This window comes from Rhincodon typus, chromosome 11, assembly GCF_021869965.1.
Source record: "Rhincodon typus isolate 14 chromosome 11, sRhiTyp1.1, whole genome shotgun sequence".
Taxonomy (NCBI): Eukaryota; Metazoa; Chordata; class Chondrichthyes; order Orectolobiformes; family Rhincodontidae; genus Rhincodon; species Rhincodon typus.
In genome coordinates this window covers 39,990,086-40,016,960 of record NC_063342.1, presented here as the reverse complement: position 1 = coordinate 40,016,960, position 26,875 = coordinate 39,990,086, and the positions used below count along the sequence as shown (strand labels likewise).

At 39.0% G+C, this 26,875-nt stretch overlaps 1 protein-coding gene across 5 annotated transcripts; it reads right to left on the bottom strand.

The window, feature by feature from the left end:
• Positions 1 to 4,765: 4,765 nt before the first annotated feature.
• Positions 4,766 to 26,875, bottom strand: fundc1 (FUN14 domain containing 1). 5 transcript variants are annotated; one of them, XM_020516301.2, is made up of 6 exons: positions 26,379 to 26,875; positions 16,888 to 17,044; positions 14,905 to 14,980; positions 12,695 to 12,808; positions 6,803 to 6,931; positions 4,766 to 5,608 (listed from the first exon to the last, which is right to left on the bottom strand). In XM_020516301.2, exons 1-6 carry the CDS (start codon positions 26,392 to 26,394, stop codon positions 5,531 to 5,533), a joined length of 570 nt encoding a protein of 189 aa, XP_020371890.1. In that variant the 5' UTR covers positions 26,395 to 26,875; the 3' UTR covers positions 4,766 to 5,530. The 5 variants fall into 5 exon arrangements, with proteins under 5 accessions (XP_020371890.1, XP_048459061.1, XP_020371891.1 ...); XM_048603104.1 differs by lacking the exon at positions 26,379 to 26,875 and adding an exon at positions 23,906 to 23,984; XM_020516302.2 differs by lacking the exon at positions 12,695 to 12,808.

Sequence of the window (26,875 nt, the reverse complement as noted above, 5' to 3'; positions counted from 1 at the left end):
GAAATCCCACCCTAGGAAAGCACTTCTAAAGTTGAATTACCTTTGTGATGAGGTTAATGTGGCAGCTAAGTTGCACGCAGCAAAATCCCACAAATGATGTTATAGTGACCAGATAAACTGCTTTTATCTGATGGCTCCTCCAACAATACTCAAAACATAATAGCATCCAGGACAAAGCTTTCTGCTTGACTGGCTGTCCATCCACCATGTTCAACACCCACTCACTACATCACCAATGCACAATGGCACCAATGCGTACCAACTACAAGATGCACTGTAGTAACTCGCCAAGATACCTCTGATATCACCTTAAATCCACAATCTGTACTACCTAGAGAGGCAAAGGCAGCAGATGCACCATCACTTGCAAGTTTCCCAAGCAAACTGGATCAAAATCCTCACATTTTTTTCTTTACTGCGCTATGTTTGTCTTTACATCCCAAAGACTGCAGCAGTTCAAAAAGATAGCACATCACCTACTGCATGGTGGTTAGGGATAGACAACATTTATTGACCTAGCTAGTGTCGTGCACATCCCAAGAATTAATAAAAATAATTTCCTGTTCTTGTTGGAGATGGTGCTATGACTGCCAGAGAGGACAGACAGTTCCTTGTTTAGTGTCTCATGTGACATCTGCTCTGACTGCTCCCTTAGATATGCATTGGGACTTCAGCTTAGATTGGTGCACTCGAGGTCTTGATTGGGACTTGAAGCCATAACCTTGTGACTCAACAGGGAGAGCGCTATCAACCAAATACACCCTCGTACAAAACTGACAAAATACCTTCAAAGGATCACAGCTCAAAAATAAACCTGAACTAGGATCTCTGTACCTAGATCATAGAAATTAGAAAAACTATATTTTGTTATTTCAGCATTATTGTTGGTACTGTGAATCACATTTCTCATTTCATCTATTTTATTTGTAAAAACTGAAATCCAGTGGTCTCATCCAAAATGAGAAAATAATTGTTGGCAATCTGAGGGATTACAATGATACGTTACATTATCATGACTTAGTTTACTGCTAAACCTAATATTTGATTAGTTGCATTACAAAGAGCAAAAATTAGCTGAAGATCACAAAACTGCTTTTGTAGTAGTTGATTTAGAAGAATAGGAACAGGGAATCGATCTATCATTTATTTCTTTTTAGGGGCAGTTGGGTCATGTATTGCTACAAGAACATTTTCTGTCTGATAACTTGTTGCCTTTTAAAGGTTCTAAGATTCTTTCCCTTCCTCCTTTCGTGTCCAGTAATGCAACTATTAAACAGCTAACAGGAGGGAACAAAGTTCCACAGATTTCCCCATCCTCAGTGTTGGGGCTGCGCAGTACATCAACACAAAAGACAAGGCCTAAGTCTTTTCATTCATCTTCAGAGAAGTGCTAAATGGATGATCCATCTCAGCCTCTTCCTGAGGACCCCAGCATCATAGCTGACATTATTCAGCCAACTCCGTTCAATTCATGTAATATCAAGGAATAGCTAAAGGTATTAGTTGCTGCAAAGGCTACAGGCCCTGACAACATTCTAGTAAGAGTACTGAAGATTTGTGCTCAAGAACTTGTCATGCCCCTGGCCAAGGGTTTCCAGTGCAGCTATCACTGGTATCTAACCAACAATGTAGAAAACTGTCCAAGTATGTCCTGTCCACAAAAGACTGGACAAATCTGTCCCCATTATTGCTTTAGCAGTCTACTCTCAATCATGTAGGTTAATTTTGACAGTACCTTCCAAACCTCCAGTATCTACCATCTACAAGGACGATGCCAGCAGATGCATAGGAATACCACCATCTGCAAATTCCCCTCCAAGCCCACACCATCCTGACTTAGAACTATGTTCAGTTCAGTTCATTTACTGTAACTGGGACAACATCCTGGAATTCCCTTTCTAACACCACTGTGTGTCTCCCTACATCTAAAGGATCGCAGCGGTTCAAGTCACCACCATTTTCTCAAGGGCAAGTAGAAGTGGGTAATAAATGCTGGCTTGCCAGCAATACCCATTGCCCATAATTATCTCTTTTTAAAAACCCTCACTCTCATTTCCCTGTAATTCTGATTTAGCAGATTTTAAAGGAAAGAACTGTAAAATAACATTTCTACTTTAAAACCTGTAACTTGAAAATAAGACTTCTAAGTTAGATTTTTAAACAGTCCTTTTTAAGGTAGATGTCACAAGAAACAACCATATGTTACTTTGGGCTGATTAAAAGTTATGTTATCTCAGCACTGGTCATCGTGTGAGGTGTTTAGAATTCAATTGGTCCTTGAACAACACAATGGGTCCTTCTATAAGGCGAATTGGAAGCATCTCGGAAGAGGTGGAAAAGGACTGCATTGTAATTAATTTTCTTTGCCTAGTGGAGCATTGGCTTATTTGAAATTAACTTAGCTGCTTTGGGGCTATGATAAAGAATGGCTATTAAGCCATCATGTGCTGGGAAGAAAAAAAATTCAGCCCCCAAAGTTTGAAGTCAGGATGCTGTGTGACTTGGTGGGGAACTCTTAGGTGATGTTCGCATGTTACTGCTAAATGTTGGTTTGGAAGATGCAAAGGAGCCTTAATGAATTGCTGCATTTTGTCTTGCAGATAATTTCTGCCACTATACACAGTGGTGGAGGAAGTGACTATATAATAGGGTATATAATTGGGCAGGTCAGATCCCAGAATGAAACCTGTTTTAATGGATCAAAAGTTTAATTTCTGCAGTTGATAACCATGGTGGTTAATCACTGAATATATTCACACAAAGCTGTTAATAAAAGAATGCAAGTTTATTACACAAAGAAGAACAAATCAAACTATATATGTCAATTTAGAAAGATTGTAATATAAACAGCAAAACAAAGTTTCAAACTTTTCCCAGCAATTTCCATTACTCAGTACCAGTTAAGTGTCATTCCTATTTCAATGCTTTAACTTCTTACTTAACTGCACTTTCCAATCTTAGTGGCTGAGAGACTTTGTTCCAGTTATATACAATCATACAAACAAGGAACACGAGTAGATCACTTGGCCCTTTTAGTCTGTTCCGCCATTTCATAAGATGATGGATCTGATTTTAACCTTGTCTACATTCCTGCATACTCCTTATGATATTTAATCTGTGGTAATCAAGAATCTATCTACCTCTGCCTTAAAAATATCTAAAGTTCTGATGAACTAAACCTCTATTTAGTTCTGATAGTTTGAAAATTTCAACACAAACTGTCATTTTGGAGTCCTTACAAAGTAAATCCCTTCTGCTAGGATGAAGCTGATCTCCTGGACTGGAAATGAAGTCTTTCATTTACTTTTCCAAGACTTTTTGACCTCTTTAAAAAAAAAATCACCTTCACAGAACTGAAACCACACATCTATTTTATCTCTACATTAAGATCCAAATTCCTAAATCTTATTATACACCTTATCAAATTTTGGATAAGGTCAATCACATCTACTGCTTTATCCTGGATGTTGTTGAAACAGCAGTCATTCAAAAAAATCCTAAGTGCTGTATCACACTCCTGACTTGTGCCTTATAAATAGTAGGCACATTTTGGGGAATAACAAAGTGAATATTTGCCATAGAATTCCCAGCCTGTTTTTGTAGGCACCATATTTACAGTCAATGGGAACACCTAGGATGTGTTGGATGGGAATTCATGGTTATATTTACCTTGTCATTGCCTGGCACTTGAGTGGCATGAACATTGCTTATCATTTCCAAAGGCTTAAATTTTGTCTATACTTGCTGTATCTAGACATGGACTACTTAATCATCTGAATTGAGTTGTAGTGTACAGTGCAATCATCATTGAATATTTCCACTGGCATCTAAAATACATATTGTTAGGATCCTCACTGATTTTTTTCACTTTATTTATTCTTTTATCAACACTTTGTGCATTGCAGTGAATAAAATTTAAAATGATCTTACTGGATCAGTGGGTGTTGCGTGTATGGAATGAGCTGCCAGAGGAAGTGATGGCGGCTGGTCCGATTACAACATTTAAAAGGCATCTGGATGGGTATATGAATAGGAAGGGTTTAGAGAGATATGTGGCACATGGGACTAGATTAATTTAGGATATCTGGTCGGCATAGACAAGTTGGACTGAAGGGTCTGTTTCAATGCTGTACAGCTCAATGACTCTATGTGAAATGATTTGAAACTCCCTGAGCTTCTGAAATGCCCTAGTTAAATGCAAGTTGTTTTCTTTTTTCCCTAAAGGATATTAGTAAACTTGTGGAGTTTTGACAGGAATCTGACAGCTTTTATTGGATCACTTTCTGGTACGAGACCACTAATTGATCATGTTGAAGCAGTTTAGATTTAAAAGTTGAGGAAGCTGGTGGCATGGTGGTAATGTGACTGGACTAGTGGCGAGAATCCCAGTCTAATGTTCTGGGAACATGGATCTGAATCCCACCCTGGCTGGTGGTGTGATTTAAATTCACTTTTTAAAAATCTGGAATCTAAAGTAGTGGTGACCGTGCAACCACTATTCATCGTTGTAAAAATGCATCTGATTAGCTTGTGACCTTCATGATGGAAATTTGCTATCCTTATGAAGTCTGGCACACATGTGACTCCAATCTTACAGCAATGATGGTGACTCTTAACTGCCTCCAGGCAATAAATGCTAGCCTAGCCAGTGGTGCCCATATCACATTGAAAAAAAGAATGCTAGGTTGTTACGACAACCATTACAACATTTAATCAAGTCATTGCCATTAATCAAGTCTCCACAGATACTGCCCAACTCAATATATTCAGCATTTTCTGTTTTTATTTTAGATTTTCAGCATCTGCAATTTTTTGCTTTTACCCAAAATTATATAATTGGAAAGTTGTAACCAGTTTGTAATATGACAATTATTAATGAAATTGCTGATTAGCAACAGGACTCAGCTAGAATTATACTTTACTTAATGATTTTCTCAAGTTGGCCTCCCAAGGCATTTGTAGCTAATGAATAGAAAGGAAACAAGTGTAAATAAATTACCAAAATTATACCTTTAATTTAAAGTCAATGTTCTTTGCTTCAAATTTCATAGTCTTTAATTAATATTCAGTCAACTAAATGAATTGCCCAAATGTAAACAATCGGGATTCGGTCCCAAATGTGGCTAAACAATACTAATCTCTTTGTACATTAGAATGTTTTAAATAGAATGTTTAATAAGTCTGTACAACAGAAAATACAGCATTTACTTATCTTGCTCTACAGTTAAGAGATTTACAGCTTAAGTATGAATATAGCAGGAGTAACTATACAAAACTGTAAAACTGAAAATTAGCCTTCCTTGACAGTATAAGTTAGAATATAAATCGATTCAATGAATCAGTACATGATAAATAATTGTTCGTTTGTGTCGTTTTTTAATATTTAAACATGGCCTTGAACACTTTGATGTGACTCTTAGTGGGCTGTTGATACTGATGTTCTAGTTGCATTCACTGCTTTGGATTTTCAGGACCAAACTGCAGCTTTGTCTTCATGGTGGTCATTGTGTTAGTACATTGTCAGGAATTTTTAAGAAGCCAGTCCCAATAAAAAGCCTCCAACAAAGCCACTGGCAAGCACGATATTCTTCTTTACAAATTCAGCTGACTGTGTGGGGAAAAAATGTTCACCAGTCAAGTGATACAACTTAAAACCTAGACATTTGCTGATAAATATGCATCATATTCACAATTTTATGACTACGAGATATGAACAAAGAACAAGAGTAGACCACTTGAGTCTGTTTCACCACTCATTAAGATTGGGCTGATCTGATTTTAACCTCAAGTCTACATTTCTATGTATCCCTGGTAATCTTTCACCCCTTGGTAAACAAGAATCTAAAAGTAAAAATATCTTGAGGAAAGGAATTGTTTCCTCATCACTATTCTCAATGTAGCTCAGTTTATAACTGCAAGAGGCAAAATACTTTGGGAGGGCATATAAGAGAAACAGGATATGGATTTAAAATGTTTGCACAGAAAATTTCTAGTTCACAATTGTGGTAGCTTTTTGCTCAAGTCCTATTCAGAATGAAATCAATAATTCCTTTTAAGTGCAATTCTTTAGAAAAGGGGTTACCAAGAACCATCTCCTGAATGGTTCTGCAGTTTGGTACTAAATGTGGGTTTCCTCCGGGTGCTCCAGTTTCCTCCCACAGTCCAAAGATGTGCAGGCTAGGTGAATTTGCCATGCTAAATTGCCCATAAAGCTTTCAGGGATGTGTAGATTATGTGGGTTATAGGGGGATGGGTCTGGGTGGGATGTCTGAGGGTCAGTGTGGCCTTGTTGGGCCGAAGGGCCTGTTTCTACACTGTAGGGATTCTATGATTCTTACAGTTCAACAAAATACCAAGTTTGATTCTTGGTCTGTGTTGAATTTCAGTGAGGAAAATTATGTAGGAGCTACACATGAGTTAAGCTATGGGTTCAACCTCATGTCTTTTGAAGCTGGCATTTTTCATTTGAAATGACATAGACTGAGGGTTGGAGGAACAAATAAATTAGAGACGTCTACCACTTCTTTCCATTGAAATAATATTGATTTGGACCCACCTGCAATCCTCCCCACGTCAGTCCAATAGCCCAGCAACACTAAATAGCAGCAGCCATAGTAACCTCATCATGTGGAATGAACATTACGACAAGATACTGGAAGGCTGCCAACAGCTGTGAAAGTGTACTTTATAGAAGTCTGGAAATTATCAGAAGGTTGGAAGAGAATTCTGTGGGCAAAATACTGCCAATCTATACATAAAATACCGCACTTACAACAGAAGATTTCAAGTGCATTTTTCTCACCTCTTCAATAAAGGTGTTGATTTCAGGAGCAGCTTTATTTGCTTTCTTTCTCAATTGTCGTTTTGCTTTATTCACGTCTTTTTCAACTCTTTTCCAATCCACTTTAATATAGCCGCTGTGATTTGCAACCTGAGAGAAAAATATACCTTAATGAGTAAAGGTATGAGTTTTTTTTTTGCAGTACCTAGTATTTGTAAGTGAGTTCTACAAATTTTTCAGCTGTCACAGAAAAATGGATTCCCTCATAAGAGCAACTTCACACCTATGGAACAGTGTGACACTGAAGCAGCAAATCATGCTGTATGAGGAAAATATAAAACTGGAGGACTTTTGTAGAACTTTCATTGATAATTCAAATTTATCAGATTCAAATTATATAAAATTTATGCAGTTGGACTTGCAAAAGAGTTTATTCTTGTTCATAAATGTTTTAATTTCTAAATAATTGAACAAAGATGCTGAATTTGTGAAGCAATCTATGCAATCACAAGTCTTGTTTGTTTCAATGTGCTACTTGTTTGCAGTCCCTTTGACCAACTGGACTACAGAATCAAATCAAGACTGTTGTCCTGCTAACCATATCCGATAATAGATATGGAATTAAGATATAGAAATATGCCCTCCTGACTTTAATGCTGAACTCATTCCTATTCTTTACTGTCTGTTTCTCTTTGCTACCAAGATATATGCTTGAGCTCAGATGTTTCACATTGACATTTTACCATGTGAGACAGAGTGTGCAAGGGAATGCCAGTGCAAGGAACAAGGTGGTGGCTACCTTCTTCTGGAAAAGTACATGAGAAGAGGAGTTTCTTCCACAGTTCTTCTTCTAGTTGCCCATCTCAGAGCCGTGTGGAATAAATGAATGGCTCATGCTTGCCCAGAATCAGTATGCTACAGCATGTCTATCCCAACATCGGATGCTACAGATGATTCCAAAGAACAATTTTATGCCAACCTCAAATAGCACTTGCCTGAGTCCCAAAAGGTGACAAGTGAGTTGGAATGGACACAGACCACTAGGAAGATGTACTTGGCAGAGAGGGGTTAAGGAAATCCAACAGCCATGATGTCCTGTGCCTGATCAACTGCTTTATCATAATCAAAATCACATTTCTGCCAAAGGGGCAAGTAAAAGACCTTGTTGCAACACCTTTGTTCCAAGCACTACTGCCTATTTGACTACCTCATTTAAGTGAAGGACTGTAAGGATGTTTGTTTTGTCTGCACCATAACAGGTGCCAACAACTGCTGGACAGACCACTGCCTAATTTTCTCTGTAGGCAACATCAATGTTGCCCCAGTACAATGACAACAGAAGAAGTAATGTCTCATGCTTACGCAGTAAAAGACCCTGATGAAATCCAAATCAGCCGGCACTTCACTATCAACCTAACGACTCGCGGTGACATAGAGATAGTGTGCACAGTCTGCCTTCAAGGCCTCCATAATCAATACCTGGAAAGAGGTTTATCATTTCTCAACCAGGAAACACCATGTCTAGTTTAACCAGGAAATCCAGGAGCTGATAGGCCACATGTGCAAAGCACTTCTGAATGCAAAATAGCAATCAACTTGAGAACAGGGAAGTAGCTGAAGACTGAGGTCCAGGAGAAAAACTGGCAACCTAAAGAACAGATGGTGGATAGCGAGTGCAGGAGATCCAGTGATTAGCCAACAATCATGATATACAAGGTTTCTTTAGCACAATCAAGACTACGGTTCACGTTCCTGAGATCGTACTCCGCAATTTGCCAGGAGTGAAGAGGTGCTCAAAGGCCTAACCTGGAATGACCACTTTAATGACTTCCTTAACAGTGTTCGTCGTCAATGTGAGTGTCCTCAATTGCATCCATAGCATGCAAACCCACCGCTATCTCAACACAATCTCAAACTGGTATGTGGTAGAAAAGGCCATTTGTCAGCTAAAGAACCAATGTCAGGAGCAACGGGAATTCTGATGAAGCACTCAAATATGATGGACAAACACTAATGGCATGAGGAAATCGCAGATTTGGCATAATTGTGACCATCTTTATTAAACGTAGCAGGCTTGACTACGGGAACTACAGAACAATTTCCTGGCGGTTGGCCACAAGGCTAGTTTTATTGCGAGAATTCTCAATTGCCTTCTGCTTATGGCTGAAGAGCTCTTCCCAGAGTTGCAATGTAGAATCTGCCCTCTGAAGGACCCAATGCACATGAATTTCCAATGCCCAGCAACTACAAGAGAAATATAGGAAACAGCACCTTCCACACTCACTAAGGCCTTTGGCAGTCAATCATGAGGGATTATGAAGCATTGTCCTCTGCTTTGACTGTTCTCAAAAGTCTGTCACCATCCACTACTTGTTCCACGATGACACGCAAGCTGTGATTCTAAGCAACGGATCCAAACACTTTAGGACTAGGGACAAGCAATCATCACCCTCTTACTTTTCTTGACTTTTCTTGCTGCAATACTCCATCTTGTCCTCAGCAAGCTCCCTGCAGGAGTGCAGCTAATCTACAGAATAAACTCCACTAACCATATAATTCTTGTGTTAGCACAAACTTAGAGGCTGAGCTCCAAGCCATTGAAAATACTTTCACTAAGGCATATTACAGCATGCGCCTTATAGTAAACACTTGTAAGGCATAGGTCCTCTCCAAACATCCTTAAAATGTAGACCATTTCTACATCTTTGTAGCCTGCAGTCAATATAAGCTTTGTTGACGATAGGGTTCAAGACTGCCTTCAGTGTGCCAGTGCAGCCTTTGCTCGCCTGAGTGTGTGTTTTGGAAGTCCAGGATCTCATACCTGGCAATCAGGCTCATGGTCCACAGAGCAGTAATGACACCCATCATCCTAATTGGCTCAGAGAGGTACCTCAAGACCCTGGAGAAGTACCATCAGTACTGCATCAGCAAGATAAAGCTAATCCATTGGCAGGATAGGTGCACTAAAATCGGTGTTCTTGCTCAGACTGACATCCACAACATCAAAGCACTAATCACATTCACTTAGTTTCAGAGAGCAAGCCATAGCTTCAGGTATACCCTCAAAGCCTACTTGCAACGTGTAAAACACCCATTTGACATTTGGAAAACCACAGTCGAAAGACTGCTTGAAATAGAAGGGAAACATTTTAGGTATGCTCTGTACACCTCAAAGTCTCATTATTGATGGCAGACTGATGTTAAGCATTGACAGAGAAAGGAGCAGGACACAACCCTGACATCCACCTTCCCATTGATCCAACCACCATCTACCCTATCTGGGACAGAGACAATAGGTCATGCACTGGGCTCTTCTGTCTCCCGAGAATTTATTTTTAGTGTAGAAGCGAGTTACCCTCTATCATGAATGATGAGAAAACGTGAAGGAGGAGATGAAGACGAAGCTACGTAACCTAACAATTGTTTAGGCAAGCCTATGTAACTTGAAATAAGAACAGAAAATGCTGAAAATACAAAAGTCAGGCAGTATTTATGGAATTAGAATTAATTAATATTTCAAGATAATGACTTTACTTCAGAATGAAAAAAAAAAACAGCTGTGACAGATTTTAAGCAAGTACTGGGGAAGGAGATGAAGGAAAGAATTAAATGGAAAGTTATAATAGAGTGGAGGTAGGGAGAGAATGGACATGGTCAGGAGCCCTGTCACGTGCAGTGAGGTTGGTTGATCGAAGAGCAAGCACTGCCATGGAATACAGCATAGTCAGAACACAGCATTTACACTTTGTTGTTTTTATTTCAGATTTCTAACATCTGCATCTTTTTGCTGAAAAAAACTTTAGGCCACATTTGAAGTATTGTTTGCAGTCCTGGTTGCCACACTATAGGAAGGATGTGGAGGGTTTGGAGAGGGTGCAAAAGAGGTTTATCAGGATGTTGGCTGGATTAGAGTGAATCCATAAGGAGAGGTTGGAGAAACTTGGATTGTTTTTACTAGAACAGAGGCTGAGGGACAACTTGATAGAAGCATTTAAAATTATGACAGGCATGGATAAGGTGGATAGTTGGACTCCTTATTTTTTTGCAGGGTGGAAATGTAAAATACAAGGTGGCATAGGTTTAAAATGAGAGGGGGAAAATTTAAAAGAAATGTGAGGCAAGAGTTACAAGTGCTTGGAACATGCTGCCGGGGAGGTGGTAGAATTAGATACGACAGCAATTTTTGAGGCATTTAGACTGACAGATGAACAGGCAGGGAATAGGGGGATATGGATCATGTACAGGCAGATGAGATTAGTTTAGAATGGCATCATGTTTGGCACAGACCTCGTGGGCTGAAGGGCCTGTTCTTGTGCTGTACAGTTGTGTTCTATTTTGTAAGTTACTTGAGATGTGTCCATTCCTTTACATATTTCTCTTACCATTTCAGACTGAAGTTCATCATTCCTATTTCTAATTTTCCTTTAACACATTGTCATCATGCCTTTTCGATTCTCCGCTCAAGTAGTTTCTCTTGGCAAGTTCATTCCCTAACCTCTTAGCACTCCTCAACCTTCCTACTTAACTGGAACTTTCCTAGGCTCGACTCCATCTTGAAAAACTGGACATTTTCCCCACTGTGCCCCCCTTGGCAAGCTCTGAAAGGCCCATCAAAGCACTCATTACAGTCTCCTTTAGGAGCATAATCTTATCTTATTCTAGCAGCAATCTTCCTATCTAGTGTGCCTGCTGAGGGGGTAATCTTGCCAAATTTTTGAAGATTCACTCGAGGGAGTTGGGTATCATAGACTGGTCCAGTATTTGTTGCCCTTGAGAATGCAGTGATGAATTACCTTCTTGAACTGCTACAGTCCATACGCTGTATGTGGACTCCCAGTGCCTTTAGAAGAAATTTCAGGATATTGATCCAATGACATTGAAGGAATGGTATTGTTTCCAGATCAGAAAGGTGAGTGACTTGGAGGGGAATCCTTTAAGAGGTGGTATTCTGTTGCAGTTGTTCCTCTTGATGGTAGGAGATGTGTGAGGCAAGGGTTGTAGATGCCTGGAACATGCTACCAGGGGAGGTGCCTCCTTTGGAACATGCCTCCTACTGATCTTTGATGGATCTTTTCCTTAAACTTGCTCCTTCCAGTGCTGACTCTATTTACTTTGCCAATTAATCAACTTCCTGTCTCCCTTCAAAATATCACGTCCTTGACTTCCAATTGCTCCCTGTGGATAATTTCATCGACATCTTGGCTTTGAAGGAATCTGGGCTAAGGGATTTAATGTCTGTTCCCTAAGTGAAAGATGCCCCTTGTGACTATATGTTCCATCACTTACCATTCCCTGCCCAAACTGTTGGCATGCTGGTGCAGCTTTTAACATCAAATTACATAATCTTGATGTGTCTCCTATTTCTCTGGAACACACTACTTGTGAACATTTCATAATATTTTACCCTGCTGCCTCATTGAAAATCCTTATTTGCAATGTGAACTCAGGTACCATTAAAGTGTTTCTCATTGAGATATTGTAAATGTTTTTTTCCCCAAGGTTCTGTATTAAAAATGTCTTATCCACAGTAATTCAACCTCCATCTCATTGATGTTCTCTTTTTTGAGTTAACTGCCCTCTTATCCTTTTTCAATCTCCCCCCACTTCCATTTGAACGTCCCAGTTCATATTCATAGCCTTGATCTTGTCATCTCATATGCCCATGCTATCAATCACAAGACCATCTCTTATGATTTTTCAGTATCACTCACATCCACATGTGCATTTCAACACTACCTCCTTTTGAACCAGTCCCTGTGAATAAACCACTCTCCTAACTCACAACTTACGACTTTCCATTCATCACAACAGCTTTGCAATTATTGATCTCCTCAATCATATCCTTGATGCCATTATTTACATTGAAACCATTACTTTCTTCAATCCTCGCCATTCTGATATTACAGCCCTCACCTCTGGAAAATGCAGGCTTGAATGGATATGGTGGGTAAAACAATCTTCTAGCTGACCTCTTTGTGTATCCACCTTCAACAGGAGTGAGGAGCTCAAGGGCACCACTATTACCCACTGATGGTGAAAAAATACAATGACTTTTATCATCTTATCTGCACATTTACAGTTGTTCAAATTATAACTAGACTTAAGAAAGCATCTAAATAATTGTATGGAATCATAGCAAAATTGTATCCATAGGATTCCAAAAAGTATAAATTATTTGCTGTTACAGCTCAAATTATACCAGAATATGGCAAACAGTAAAGTACAACAAACAGTAGTAAGTCCAAATAAACATTAATTTGGTCAGTCAAGAAAGATATGAGTTTGCAAGTGATTAAAACCTACATTTTGCATTCTCCTAATATATTTATTACAAAACTTCAGCAATTGTTGACATCCTCAAGAAACAAGTTTAAAACTGTGGGGTTGAGGGATACTACGGCAGAGTGGCAGTCCTTATCTCTGAGCCAGGAGCTCAGGTTTAAATTCCACTTCCTCCAGAGGGATAAAATAATATTTCTGAACAGATCCATTAGAAAATATCTAAAACCGTGGGGTTAGAAAATGGCAAGTGGGTCTAAGAAATCTGTCTCTTTATGATGCAACGGAACGTTATTTTTACTATTTTTGTCAGCGTCGGGGCAATTTAGTCTCAGTTGATGTTAAGACACTGGCTATATGTCTACTCTTTCTAAAGATTTGCTTCCTATTGTGAGTCACCACCCATTGGGAGCATTAGATTGTAATTTGCCCATATTCCTCAATCCCTTCTCAGTCCAGATGGACCTCTCATTATTTCTTGAACTTATTTAAATTGTGCAACGCTGCTCGTGAAAAATATCTCTTGCTTGAGCTGTTGTATAGTTACACTTCATTGATAAGGCAGTCTACACCACGAACCTCACAATGCTGCAACAATATGGGCAAAATTACCAAGATACATCAAATCAAAATGAATAAAATAAACCTTTTGAAGTTAACAGTAACATTTGGAAACCTATTACCTACATTTTGTTTTCATTCATGGGCATCACTGGGGCAGAATTTATTACCTATCTCTAATTGCCAGAGAGCAATTCAGATCCACAGCAATGTGGTTGAATCTTGAGTCACACATAGGTCAAACCACGTTGAAATGGGTTTTTGTGACAATCGACAGTGAGTACATGGTCACCACTGGCTAGCTTTAAAATTCAGATATTTATTGAGTTTAAATTTCACCATATATCGTTGTGGGTCTCAAAACCACGTCCCCACAACATCAATCTAGGATTCCGGATTACTACTCCAGTGACATTATCACTACACTAATGCCTCTAGATGTACAGGAGCAGTGAAGTCTTGCGCATTTTAAATATATTAGAGAGCCAGCATGATTCACAATATTGTACAAAGTGCAAAAATAATTTTAGTCTTGTTATAATTTCCTGTAAAGTCTTACACTCTGGAAGAATTTTGCTTCTACCTAAATTACTGCTATGAGGTACAAAACTTAACTTGCTTGCCTCCTTCATGACTTGTTCTTGGTACACATGTAAAGAAATAAGCAACTCAATGTGCATGGAATTTTTCTTATCCTTTCAAAGGGATGTTGGTATTGCTGACGAAATCAGCACTTACTGCCCATTTCTAATTGCCTTTGCAAGTGGTGGTGAGCTGCCTTCATGAATTGCTTTAAACCATGGTGGGGGTATAGAGGATCCAGCAATAGTGAAGGAATAGTGATATAGTTCCAGGTCAAGATGGTGTGTGGCTTGGTAAGGAACTTGCAGGTGGTGGTGTTCCCATACATCAACTACGTTTGTTCTCCTAGGCAGGAGAGGTTGCAGGATTGGAATGTGTTATCAAATGAGCCTTGATAAGTTTCCCTTGGGTTGGGAAGTAGAATTTGACAGTTTCAGGATATGGGGTTGATTGCTTAGAACTGAGATGACGAGAAATTTCTTCACACAGAGTTGTGATTTTTTGGAATTTTCTACCAGCTCATCAATGAATATATTTAAAGTTAAGAAAAGTAGATTCTTTTCGTCTCTCTCATACTGCTGGCTTTAAGGCTCTCACACAATTTGTTTCATTTAAATAACACTGCACCCTACTACTGTGAAACTTTTTTGCCACCATTAAAATGTTGAATACCACAAATATTTAAATTAACCTTTATTTACCTGCATCAAAAGGAACCCACCACCAATAGCTGTAGCAGCCAGCTTGCCAATCTTCTTAAACACAAAACCTGCACACCTGAAAAGGAGGAAAGCAGAGCTTAATGTTAACTTTAATTTAGGTCTCCTTCAAAGATACTTATTTGGATAAGTAACATTCCCAGCGCTGGGTTTCCTGGTCTCTTTTCATATTCTCAGACCAATAGTAAAATTGGATTATTTGTTCAATAATCTGTTAAGTCCACTTTGTGCCAAATGCCAACCATGATTTCTTATTTTCGTTACCCACAAGAAAGGTAGATTGCCAGTTGCAATTGGAATCATACACTTTTTAAATGTTTTGTTATTGTGGCCTTAAAACAGAATATTCACAAAATTAATTAAAATATCCATTGTGAACTGTCAGTTCAGCAAGTGTTAGTTTCAAGCCTTTATCTTAAGTCAATTCAGAAACATACAAAAGAACAAAAACTTTATTTTTTGTCTTCAGTTCAAAAGCAGCTAGATATATGAAATGAGAACCTCCTCTCTTTGTTGGCTGTTAGAAAACTGGGTATGAGTTTACCATACTAAACTGTTTATCTCTTACTGATTGTATTTTTGATTAACAGTTTATGGAAATCAGAAATATTTGTACAGCACTCTTTTAGAAGATTGGAGTGGATATATATTTGTGGTACAGTGGATAGAGAGTTTAAATCTGTATATTAACTTTGAGGGAATATCTTAAGTCAAAAATAAAGCAGAAAAGTCTTAAATATCCCGACTGGACATCTTTTAATTTGAGTAAATAATGTACTTATTTGTAACAGACTAAAATGAAAAATTGGAGATTTTAAACATTTCATCAAAAATACACATTATAAGTATATAATATCAGAGCATTATTTAAGAATTATGATAATGACAACAATGTTTAAAAGTAGGTAACTGATATGGTACGCATAACTAAACTAATGGCACAAACCTGGCCCTACTAGTTAGAAAAGCAATATGCATGAATGCATCCCTCCAATAAATTAATGGAAAAATACACTGTTCTTGAAGCAAAATTGAAAACTAGAAGGTATCAGAACCAGCACTCCTGATGTTGTGCACCAAGTAGAACAGTAATTTTTATAGCGGAATGAGAATAATTTTTTAAAATAATCACTCCTGATAACACTAATGACATGATTGCATAAACCCTTGCAGAACAATTTTGTCTGTGTTAAGATGCACAAATCGGAACCAAGTGTATCCCAAACTGCACTTTTTTTTTTCCTTGACCCATACGAGCACTAGCAATCTCAATTGAGGGGACACTTTACTGCAAATTGATACTAGATTAGAGACAGTTTTGTGCCCTGTTCTCAGAAACCAAGTTCATATTACCTAAACAAAAAAAGAAATTGCTGGGAAAACTCAGCAGGTCTGGCAGCATGTGTGGAAAGAAAATAGAGTTAACCTTTTGGGTCCAGTGACCCTTCTTCAAAGCCTTTTCTAGTTCTGAGGAAGGGTCACTGGACTCAAAAGGTAACTCTGTTTTCTCTCCTCAAATGCTGCCGGACCTGCTGAGTTTTCCCAGCAGTTTCTGATTTCCAGTGTTCGCAGTTTTCTGGGTTTTTTTGTTTAATATCATCAAAACTCGTTTCAAGTTGAACCTTAAAACGCAGCAGTTTCAGGAGATTTTCATCCTATCAGTCTGGAATTACGTAGCTAAAAGGACAAGAGCATTGATCCACTAGGCAACCTAAGATTCATTAAAATACAACATTTTATTAAAAGTTACGTGCCTAGAATGTTTTCATTGTTTGACTATGTTTAACATTTTAAAATCCAAGTGATTTTTGACTATATTAAGGAAATGCACTTTCAGTTAATTTATATATTCCAAAGTTTTTGTTTCTTAGCTTTTTCAGAATGTGCATACATGTGGATGGAAAGAAAGAATAATTGTGGAAGTATAAATAACTGTGGCAACATACAATAGAACACACCACTCACCAGCCTGTTACACCACCCATCATTAATTGAGTAGCTACTGAATATTTCTCTGCAACTGGTCCTGAACTCTGTCCGAAAATACGGCCCCACCACTCCTGTCGTCCTGAATACTCCAACAGATCTACAAGTTCATAGGAATCATCATCACTGTTTTGCCCTAAGGAAAGTGAACAGTACAAACAATGGTTTGTTTTTCTAATGTACAACATACAAGTTCTTGTGAGAAATAAGAAGTGTAACAAAGAGGTGTAAAAGGTAGGAATATAGTATCATTTTAGTTAGGTTGATTTACTCCTGATAACTTCTAAATTTCCTTCTTTTACTCCAAAATCAAGTTGAGATTTCTTGATGGCTTAGTGAGTTCACAATGGTTTGATCCTCATCTGTATTAACTAATCTAAGAAAGAGCAAACATTTATACTGCTAGTCTCAGTATTTTTGATTTAAGAAGGAAAGTTTTTCAGGGTCCTGTTCCTAAAGCGACCAATATATACTGTTGATCATGTGCATTGGGAAATGGATCAAGAACACATTCAGATCTGGTAATGTTCCCGAAAGTTGTGATACTATCCTCAATCAAGGAGTTAGCACCTTTAAAGAGAAGCACAAAATAAAACTAAAAACAAGATTGGTGAAAAGAGGATTAAGCTCGGCTATGTTTTCCATAATCGAACAATTTGTCAACATTCACCATCAATATATAAATAATAGCCAAGTCGACAACATGGCCGTGGGCACCAAACATTTACATAAATGTACCATGCAGTTAATTCTAGAGTGGGTTAAAAATTGAAGATAATATTTTAAAATATTATGTCCCACACATTTTCAGAATTTATTAAGCCAGGCAAGAAAATTAAACCATCTTTTTGAGGTTGAAAGTCATAGTTTACAATATATGAATGTACAAGTGCAACAAACAAATTAATAACTATATTTACTTCACTCTGAAAATGACAGACTGCACAGAATGATATGAAAGTAAAACCAAAGTGCTGGGGAAACTCAGCAGGTCTGATACCATCTGCAGAGAGACTAAAACAGTTAATATTTCAAGTCCATTATGACTTCTTCAGAGAGACAATGACTTCTCTGACTTACTATCAACAATCCCTTTTGCCCAGCCATTTTCCTCCCTCTAGGCTCTTTCTCCACCTATCCGCTGACTCCTACCTGTTTCACCACCACCAACACACACACACACCCACACACATCAATCCCATCTTTTCCTAGCTGCTTTCAGTTCTGAAGCGTCACTACACTTGAAACATTAACTCTTTTTTCCCTCCATTGATGCTGCCAGACCTACTGAGTTTCTCCAGCAATTCCTGTCTTCATTTGTTTCAGATCTTCAGCGTCCACAGTTCTTTGTTTTATACTGGTTAAAATCCTTTGGGGCGTTCTTGAGACGTTAAAATTTAGCCTGAGACTGCGGTTGGTTAGGGATGTCCTGGATCGATGACAGCTGTGAATATAGCCAATCTTTGTGCTCTTAGTGTGTTTGGATGTTTCTCTACAATTTGTGTCATCATCAGTGTTTTATCTTTCTAAAGACTGAGTGACAGAGATTTGTTCAGTTTGTTCCAGACACAAATCCTGTTCTGAGGAAAGGTCAACGGACCCGAAACGTTAACTCTTAATTTCTTCTCCACAGATGCTGCCAGACCTGCTGAGCTTTTCCAGCAACTTCTGTTTTTGTTACAAATCCTGCTCTTTTGGTTCTACCAAAAGCAGCTTGTTTGTGTATTCCAAAGTCTGAATCCCTCATTTTCAAGCTGGATAATCGCAGGCATTTTTTGTTATATTTCCAACATTTGAATTTCACTTAAATCAAATAGGAGATATAGGTCTGTTGACAGGTTTAGGTCTTGCTTGATAAAATTTTAATTTTAAGAGTCAGCTGCATTTCTGTGGACCTGGAGTCGCATATAGGCCAGACCAAGTAATGATGGTAACTTACTCTCCAAAGGTCATCAGTGTTTTGTTTTCCTTTTTTAAACTAATTGAGTCCATGGAAATCCCCAGAATTAAACTCAGATGATGAAAATTGATCATTCACATTTTGCAACTATCATAACCACGGTCAGTTTTATAAAGCTTTTACCAGACTGATAAGTTTTGATTGTGTTAAAATATTCAATGAAATAATAACTGGAAATCTTGTATTTAAATCAGTAACACTGTAATAAAGATATTAATCTGACTGCAAATATTTTGCTGGTCTCTGCAACTGTACAGCTAACAATGCATCATGAGTCAGATGTGTACCATCTGTAAGAAATGTTACTGCTCTATTCAAAAAAGCTACATAACAAAAAGAATGTTGCCAGTTTTCCTTCAATATTGAAGTAAGCCATTTCTTGCATTATCTGTTGTGCATTCCAAAGTTGTGATGCAGCCTGATTATAGACCTGCATGGCTTTAAACAGTGTGGGTAAAGATCAAGGATCTGATGTTGTTGGTACTGCCTGATCTTTCCAGCTTACCTTTGCTCTTGGGTCATAGTACTCATTGCTGTTCTAAGGAAACGATGATGACTGTGCTCCCCATGTAGTTTTTTCTTGTGCATTTCAAGGGGTGGGTAGTAGCCCAGGGGTAATGTCAGTAATCAGTAATCCATAGCTTTAGAAGAGTACACTGGGGATATAGGTTTGAATCCCACCGTGGCAGATGGCGAAATTTGAATTATTATTTTTAAATATCTGGAATTCAAAAACTAGTCTAATGGCAACTGTTGTCATAAAAACCCAAATATTTTACTAATATCCTTTAGAGAAGGAAAGCTGCCATCCTTACTTGGTCTGGCCTACATGTGACTCTAGACCCACAAATGTGGCTGACTCTTAACTGTCCTCTGTAATTGCCTATAAAGCCAATCAGTTAAAAGACAACTAAGGGTGGGCAAAAACTGCTGGATTTGCAGTAACCCTCATTTCACCCTCATTTAGAGAAAGGAAGTGCTACGTTTCCTGAGCTTCAACTTCAAGGAGACTTTGAACACTTTGCAGGTGGTACCCACGTTTAAGTTGTGATTACAAATTCAGAGTTTTTACAGCAAATAAGAACACGATTTAACTCAATGTCTGCACCGGCTCTCCAAATGAGCATGTCACTTAGCAGCATTCTTCTGCTTTCTCCCTGTAACCCTACACCTTTGCCCTTTTCAAATAACACTAATTCCCTTTTCAGTGCCTCAGTTAACCCTGCTCAATCATCTGATGGTACATGCCAGACCCTAATTGCTCACTATGTGAATTTTTTTTTAATATAGAAACATAGAAAAAAGGACGAGTAGGCCATTCGCCCTCTAAGTCTCCACTGCAATTCAATATGATCATAGCTGATCATCCAACTCTACTCTGATCCTGTTTTCTTCCCATATCCTTTGATCCCGTTAGCCATAAGAAGGTTGTCGAATTAAAATAAAGCAAAGAACTAATGCTGAAGATCTGAGACAAGAGTAAAAATTGCTACAGAAATTCAGCACCTCTGGCAGGATCCACAGAAAGCAGAATTAATGTTGCAAGTTTTCTTTGCCAATTACTTTAAATCTGTGCCCTCTCCACAATCCTTTCATGAATGGGACCAGTTTCTCCCAATCTATTCTAGCCAGATGGCTCATGATTTTGAATGCCACCAACAGATCTCCTCCAGCCTTCTCTTTTCAAAGGAATACAGTACTTCAACTCATTTGCATACGTGGAATTCTTGATCCCTGAAAAAAATTATGAGATAACTCCACAGAGGCCAGTATCCCATCACAAAGTCACTCATGAAAAGTCCTTGACTCTAGTACTGTGTCCTAAGAATCAGCTCTGAGTGCCAGAATCTGACACTCCTCTTTTCATTTGTCAGCCAGGGCTCCCTGATTGGGGCTGTTAATCTGATCCAATCAGAGAACTCATATTCTGAGGTCCAACTAGCTGACATCATTACAATTGCTACATCTCTTCCTCTGTTGAGTCCTAGGACACAAGCTTGGAGAGCTTCCTGGGGCATTTTAGCACCAACTCAGGTTCCTCTGACTTGGCATCCAATACTGGCATTGTGTAATGCGCAGGAGCTTGCTTCTTGCGCTATGAGCGCCTCAGTAGAATTTCACTTTCTTCTTCCGACAGCATCCGTCATGTCTGATTCAGACAATTTGTCAATGCTTGTTGCAGAGAGTGAAGCCATGGGTTCTGGCAGCTTTTCTGACTCTTCCAAATGGCAGGGCACGTTTGCTGTTGCACTGTTTGCAAATTTGCAGCTTTCGTGCTTGTTCAGGACCATTGCACCTACCCTAACTTCGTAAATCACTAGTCCTGACGCCATGTTGCCCATGCTTCTTACCCATGCAGGGCCATTTCTGTGGTTCTTACACCAGACATTGTTCCCTGTATCAAACTGTCTGTCTCATTTTGCACAGTCTTGTGTCCTGCACAGGAATCCCTAATGCCATTTCACCCTCAGCTCCCCGGTCCAAGAAGATCAGACTTAACCTGGTGTGGAGTCTTCTGTTAGCAACTGTGCCGGTGCTATCCCTGTCATTGCTATAATCAAATAAGAATTGTGACAGCTTGGTATCTGATAAGGCTGTAGGCTGTTTCTTTAAGGCAGCCTTCAAAGTTTGAAGTGCTCTTTCTGCCAGGCCATTGGATGATGGGTGATATGGAGCTATCCTTGTATGTCAAATCCCATTCGACTTTAGGAAATACCCAAATTCGCTGCTGATAACAATGGCCCATCTGCGACCAACTCTTCTGGGACTACCATGTATTGAAAAGATGTGGAGTTTTTCTATCATCATCCTAGTGTTTAATGAATAGATTCTATGCATATAAAACCACTTTGAGTGGGTGTCCATATTGACTAAGAACATTGAGCCCATGAAAGGACCTGCATAGTGGATGTACAACAATCCCACATTTATCCAGCCATTTCCACGGAACTTGGGGTGCTTCTGGCAGTAATTTCTGTCCTTGTTGGGACTCTGGGCAGTGCCCCATCAATGTAGCTATGTCTGCATCTAAGTCTGGCCATTAGACATAATTTCTCACCAAAACCTTCATTTTGGGACACATGGATGGCCCTGGTGGTGTTCAGCCAGTATTTGGCAGCAACCTGTGCTTGGGACAATCACTCTTGCTCCCTATAACAATATGCCGTCCTCTCCTGTGAGCTGGTCTCTCTGGGTCCAAAATGGTTTAAATTCTAGTTGTGATGGCCCTATAGTTTCTCCATCACCAACAGTTGTTTAAGTTTTGACAGGACTGGATCTTTTTGTGTCCAATGTTTGATATTGTCAGCTGTAACTGAAAGTGTGTCCATTCACAATTTCGCCTCCCAGAACGTGTTCCAATTTGTAATTATAAGCACTTAGTATTAGAGCCCACCACTGAATGCCGCCTGAAGCTAAGCTTGGCACTGCCTTGTCCTCTTTAAACAAACTAAGTAGGGGTTTCTAGTCCGTTATTACACAAATTTTTAATCTATAAACGTACTGTTTAATAAGACTCCAAATAAGACTGCCAGTCGCTAGAATTTCCTGGAAGTCTTCTGGGTATTTAATTAGGACTTCACTCAGGCAGCTGTTTTCTAACTGAAAAATGAGGAGCCAATCTAGGTGAATCTCGTGCAACCAATTTCACCCCGTCAATCTTGGCCCAAGAGTTTTACTACAATCACTGGAAACTGACTCAGCTGCTTTTCATAAGAGACCTGAGCTGAAATTGTACCCTTAATCTGTAATGGTTCCCAGGTATAGGTTCTCAGCCTAGCCAAGGTCTTGCACAACCTCAAGAGCTGGAATCCAGAGTGAATTTTGTTAAAAACTGTTCCTTCTTATGCAGCCGTGCCGGTATTGACCGCAATTAGAACCGGATGACCGTTTAACCAGACTTTTATTTTCATTGGTTCTGATTTGGATGTTGCTAAGCAATTTAACTGTTTCAAACCAGATGTAGGTGGACTTTCCAGGGAACCAGGTTGCACCAGGTAGCCAGAGTGAGAATTGAACCTGTACTTTTGGTGTTAGTCTGAACCACATGCTTATCCACTACCACACAGAAAGGCCTGAACAGATGAGCAGCTGTTTCTTTTAAGAAATTCTTTCATAGAATGTGGATGTCATTGGCAAAGCTAATATTAGTTGCCTAGGTCAAAGGGAGTGGTGACCCATCATCTTGAACTGATCACATGGTTAAGGAGAACAAATAAAAAGAAAATGAACAAAAACAGAAGCTGCTGGAAAAGCTCAGCAGGTCTGGCAGCATCTGTGAAGAAAAGATCAGATTTAACGTTTTGGGTCCGTGACCCTTCCTCAGAACCCTTCCTCGTTAATTCTGACTTTTTCTTCACAGATGCTGCCAGATCAGCTGGGCTTTTCCAGCAACTTCTGTTTTTGTTCCTGATTTATAGCATCCACGGTTATTTCGGTTTGTAAAAAGAAAACGAACATCCTCCATAATTCCTTTCATCTCTTACAGTTTTTGAATTTCTGTTACTGACAAAAGAGTACTAAGGATAATATGTACGGTCTATTATCATTAGTTGAAAGGATGGATTATGATCCATGAACCTGTTTGCCCGGGGCTGAATTAGTACCCTTGCCACCAATTCCATTCCTTAATCTGGCCAATGTTTCGTATTGAATAGTAAGGTAATTAACAACTGTAGTAACCTAGTCAATCCCAAAGATGAGCTTCTTCACCCTCGCTGTTGAAATTCCCATCTATGCATCTGTATCATTTGGACTTGAATATTTCAATGCTTTCTGAGAGGTTTTCCCAATCTCCAGGCTCTGAGAATTTCAGATCAACTTTGCTTCCCATATCATTATCCCTCATTAAGTCCATCACACTTTCGTCCTTATTTATCTATAGTGGCTCATAGTAAAAATGTCTCATCTTGTGTCCCATTATGACCTTGCCACTTCCCATTTCTGTAACCTCTTCAACCCTCACAACCACTACCATCTCTCCTCATGCTGCAATTCTTTGCACAGATTCTTCTCCTTATACAAAAAACAAATACTTACATTCTTGCAGCATCTTTCATGAACACTGGACGTCCCAAAAGAAATCAATGAAATCCTTTTCAATTGCTGTCACTGTTCTAACGTGAGAAACACAGCAACCAATTTGTGCATATCAAACTCGCACAGATGTGATAACTACCAGATAATACTTTTGTGATGTTCATTGAAAGATAAATATTGGTCAGGACTATGGGTCATTCCTCTGCTCTTCTTTAAGATTGTGCTGCTGGATCATTTATGCCCACCTCGGGGATGAAAGGGCCTTAGTTAATGTCTCATCTGAAAGATGGCACTTCTGTCACCACAGCAGTCCCTCAATGCAATAGCGCATGAACCTATTTTGACTTGTCTCACTGGATTTGAACTTTCAACGTCTGACTCAAAGGCAGGACAGCTAGTATAACTGAGTCATGGTTGATATAATGCATCACTTATTTTCTTTGCCTAACAACATGCAGGTATGCTTTCAACCATTTGACCCCATGCTTTGGATTTTTTTCCTTTCCAAATATGCCATCAGGAACTTCCATTAAAATTCATTTCTAATCAAGGCTTTCCTAGCTAATATCATCTTTTTTGGGTTAGTGTTAAATTTTATCAAATAATGCTTCCATGGATTGTCAAAACTGGCTGGGCAATGCACTGGAAATCAAGCCCACTGTTCTTAGAGTTGTCAAAAATGTGAAAACATTTAGTCAGAGTGTCCAAAGTTCCTAATTTACCTGCTTTACCTGATTAAAAGAAAACATTCAGCAGATTTCTGTACTTAACAAGAAAGTTACGGTTTATTATGAATAAATTGCCTTTAACTAATGGCACTTAGGGAATAGGAATTGCTAACTTAGAAGTCTATAACATAAATTGTATCCCATATTAGATTCCCCATTTCACAAACAAGCAATCTTATGAAAACAGACAAAACAAAGATATTAAGGGTGACTAAAAAAAGATCAGGGGGACTCATTTTGAGAACACATTTCTGGACCACAGGATGTTATGAGTTGCCCTCTTTGCCTTTCAATTCCTTTTTAATTATTTGCTATTAACATAAGGCTGTTTGCACATTAATTTTGCTATCTGGTTGAGAATTTTTCACTGGTTAAGAATTTATCCATTCCATTTAAGGGCATTTTATTCTTTCTTCAATAGCGAATTTGCAGAGAAAAGTGAGAGGAAGACAGCTAACAGTTACTGGAAACTTTCCAGCACCTCGACTCAATAGCGAGACGGAAATTTTTAAATGCTTTCTCTTTGTGTGCTATGCTAGGTCATTCTCTGCTGCACTGGCCCCACACAAACTATGCTCACCTGGCCAGAAGCCAATCAGAACGAAATTGTCAAGGGGATTTATTTTAATTTAGAACCTTTCGGGTCTTTGGTGTCTGCTTTTGCTTTTTCTGTTCCACACATCATTTACACCTCTCAATGTGCTCCAGTAATCCGCATGTTTAAAACTGCACTCGTCCCTTTAGTTTAAAGCAGTGGTTTCCTGTTTTTAGGTCATAGTCCAAAATTTAGGGGTATAATGCGTAGTCTTTACAGTATTGCCCTGTGATATCGTCATACTCATGTAACAATCACCGATTCGGTTTAATATAACCTCCATATCCGTCTTAAAATACATCTCTATGTTTGAATGCTTGTAAATAGAGCCATTTGTTTTCGTTTCTAACGTTCCTAAATGTTACTTGTTCACATTTATAAAGGATTATATGACCTATGCGCCTTTTTTATGGTTTGAGAATTAAAGATGAACAGCTATATAGCAGAAAAAAAATCGGAATATATTGAGTATCAGCGCATCCAAATTATAGGAAGAAACGTCTGGCGTCTCGCAGTTTTGAGATCCTGGAAAAACATTAGTTTCGGGGATTGTGAGGTAAATTTCAGGTTAACACGGAAAAATAAAGAGGAGAAAGATCAAGGTGTATGGCGTATTCAATAGCACTAGAAGCGAGATGCATTCGATTGCACGGGCTGCTCAAGCGACTTCCTTCCTTCATTGAGCTAACGTTGCATTCTAGCGACAACTTTTGGTGCACTATCTTTTGAGTGTTCCACATGTCAGACATATAACCCTGGAGATTTCATGATGGATTCATACCATTTTGAATTACTGCCATTGCTTGACTTTGTTGCTGTAATACACTTAAAATCATCGGAAACTAGGTGATGTAATTTTACTTATTACTTTCCGTGGCAATTGAATGAGGGGCTCCGAGATATATTTACTATGAATTCAATGGAAATGACATCGGAAAGCGTTAAACTGCATGTTTAACGCATTGTAGTTAAAATAGCTAGAGAAAGATCATATTCTTCCAATCATCATAACAAATCAATCCGATCAGATTCGGCACCTTCTCCACACACAATCCGATCTCGCCCAGCCATTTCGCACAAGCCCCTTCACACATAATTAAATGATTAATTTAAACGGACAGAGGAGCTCGCCATATCCAGACCACCTTACCTCCACGGTCCGCCATACTGCAGCTGACTTTAATGTTGAGAGATCAATAACACCAGCTCCTCACCCGGAAACACATCCTATATGGAGTCAGAATGACGGACCCGGGCACCATGGTGATGGGGCCTGACACATGCCGTACAGACTGACGACTGCAGCATATTAACTCGGATTCGCAAATGTAATCGAAAACTACATCCCTGCTGGAATATACGTACAAACGAATACTTTACAGTCCTCGTCGAGCTACTTTGACACCTAATCCCAGCGAACGAATGCCATTTACACGTCACTCACTGACCAACTTTAGTTCCGGGTTTGGTAATGCCTCAACTGAAAAAAAAGCCTTTGTTTTCCAATCGACGGTCCATCATTGCATCTCCACAATCCTCTAGATCTTCTCAGTTCTTCACGCCTAACCTGGAAACCCGAAATATTAATATCTGGACATCCTAAACCTCACCTTTCCCTGAGATGTTCCTTATAAAATGTAACTTTTT

Excerpts from the sequence above, each read along its gene's own strand:
- fundc1 (XM_020516301.2), bottom strand. Across the intron at positions 14,981-16,887 it reads ATGGGTGGTGTAACAGGCTG|GTGTGCAGGTTTTGTGTTTA; the intron begins GTGAGTGGTGTG and ends CCTCCTTTTCAG. Across the intron at positions 5,609-6,802 it reads TCAACACCTTTATTGAAGAG|TCAGCTGAATTTGTAAAGAA; the intron begins GTGAGAAAAATG and ends TTCCCCACACAG.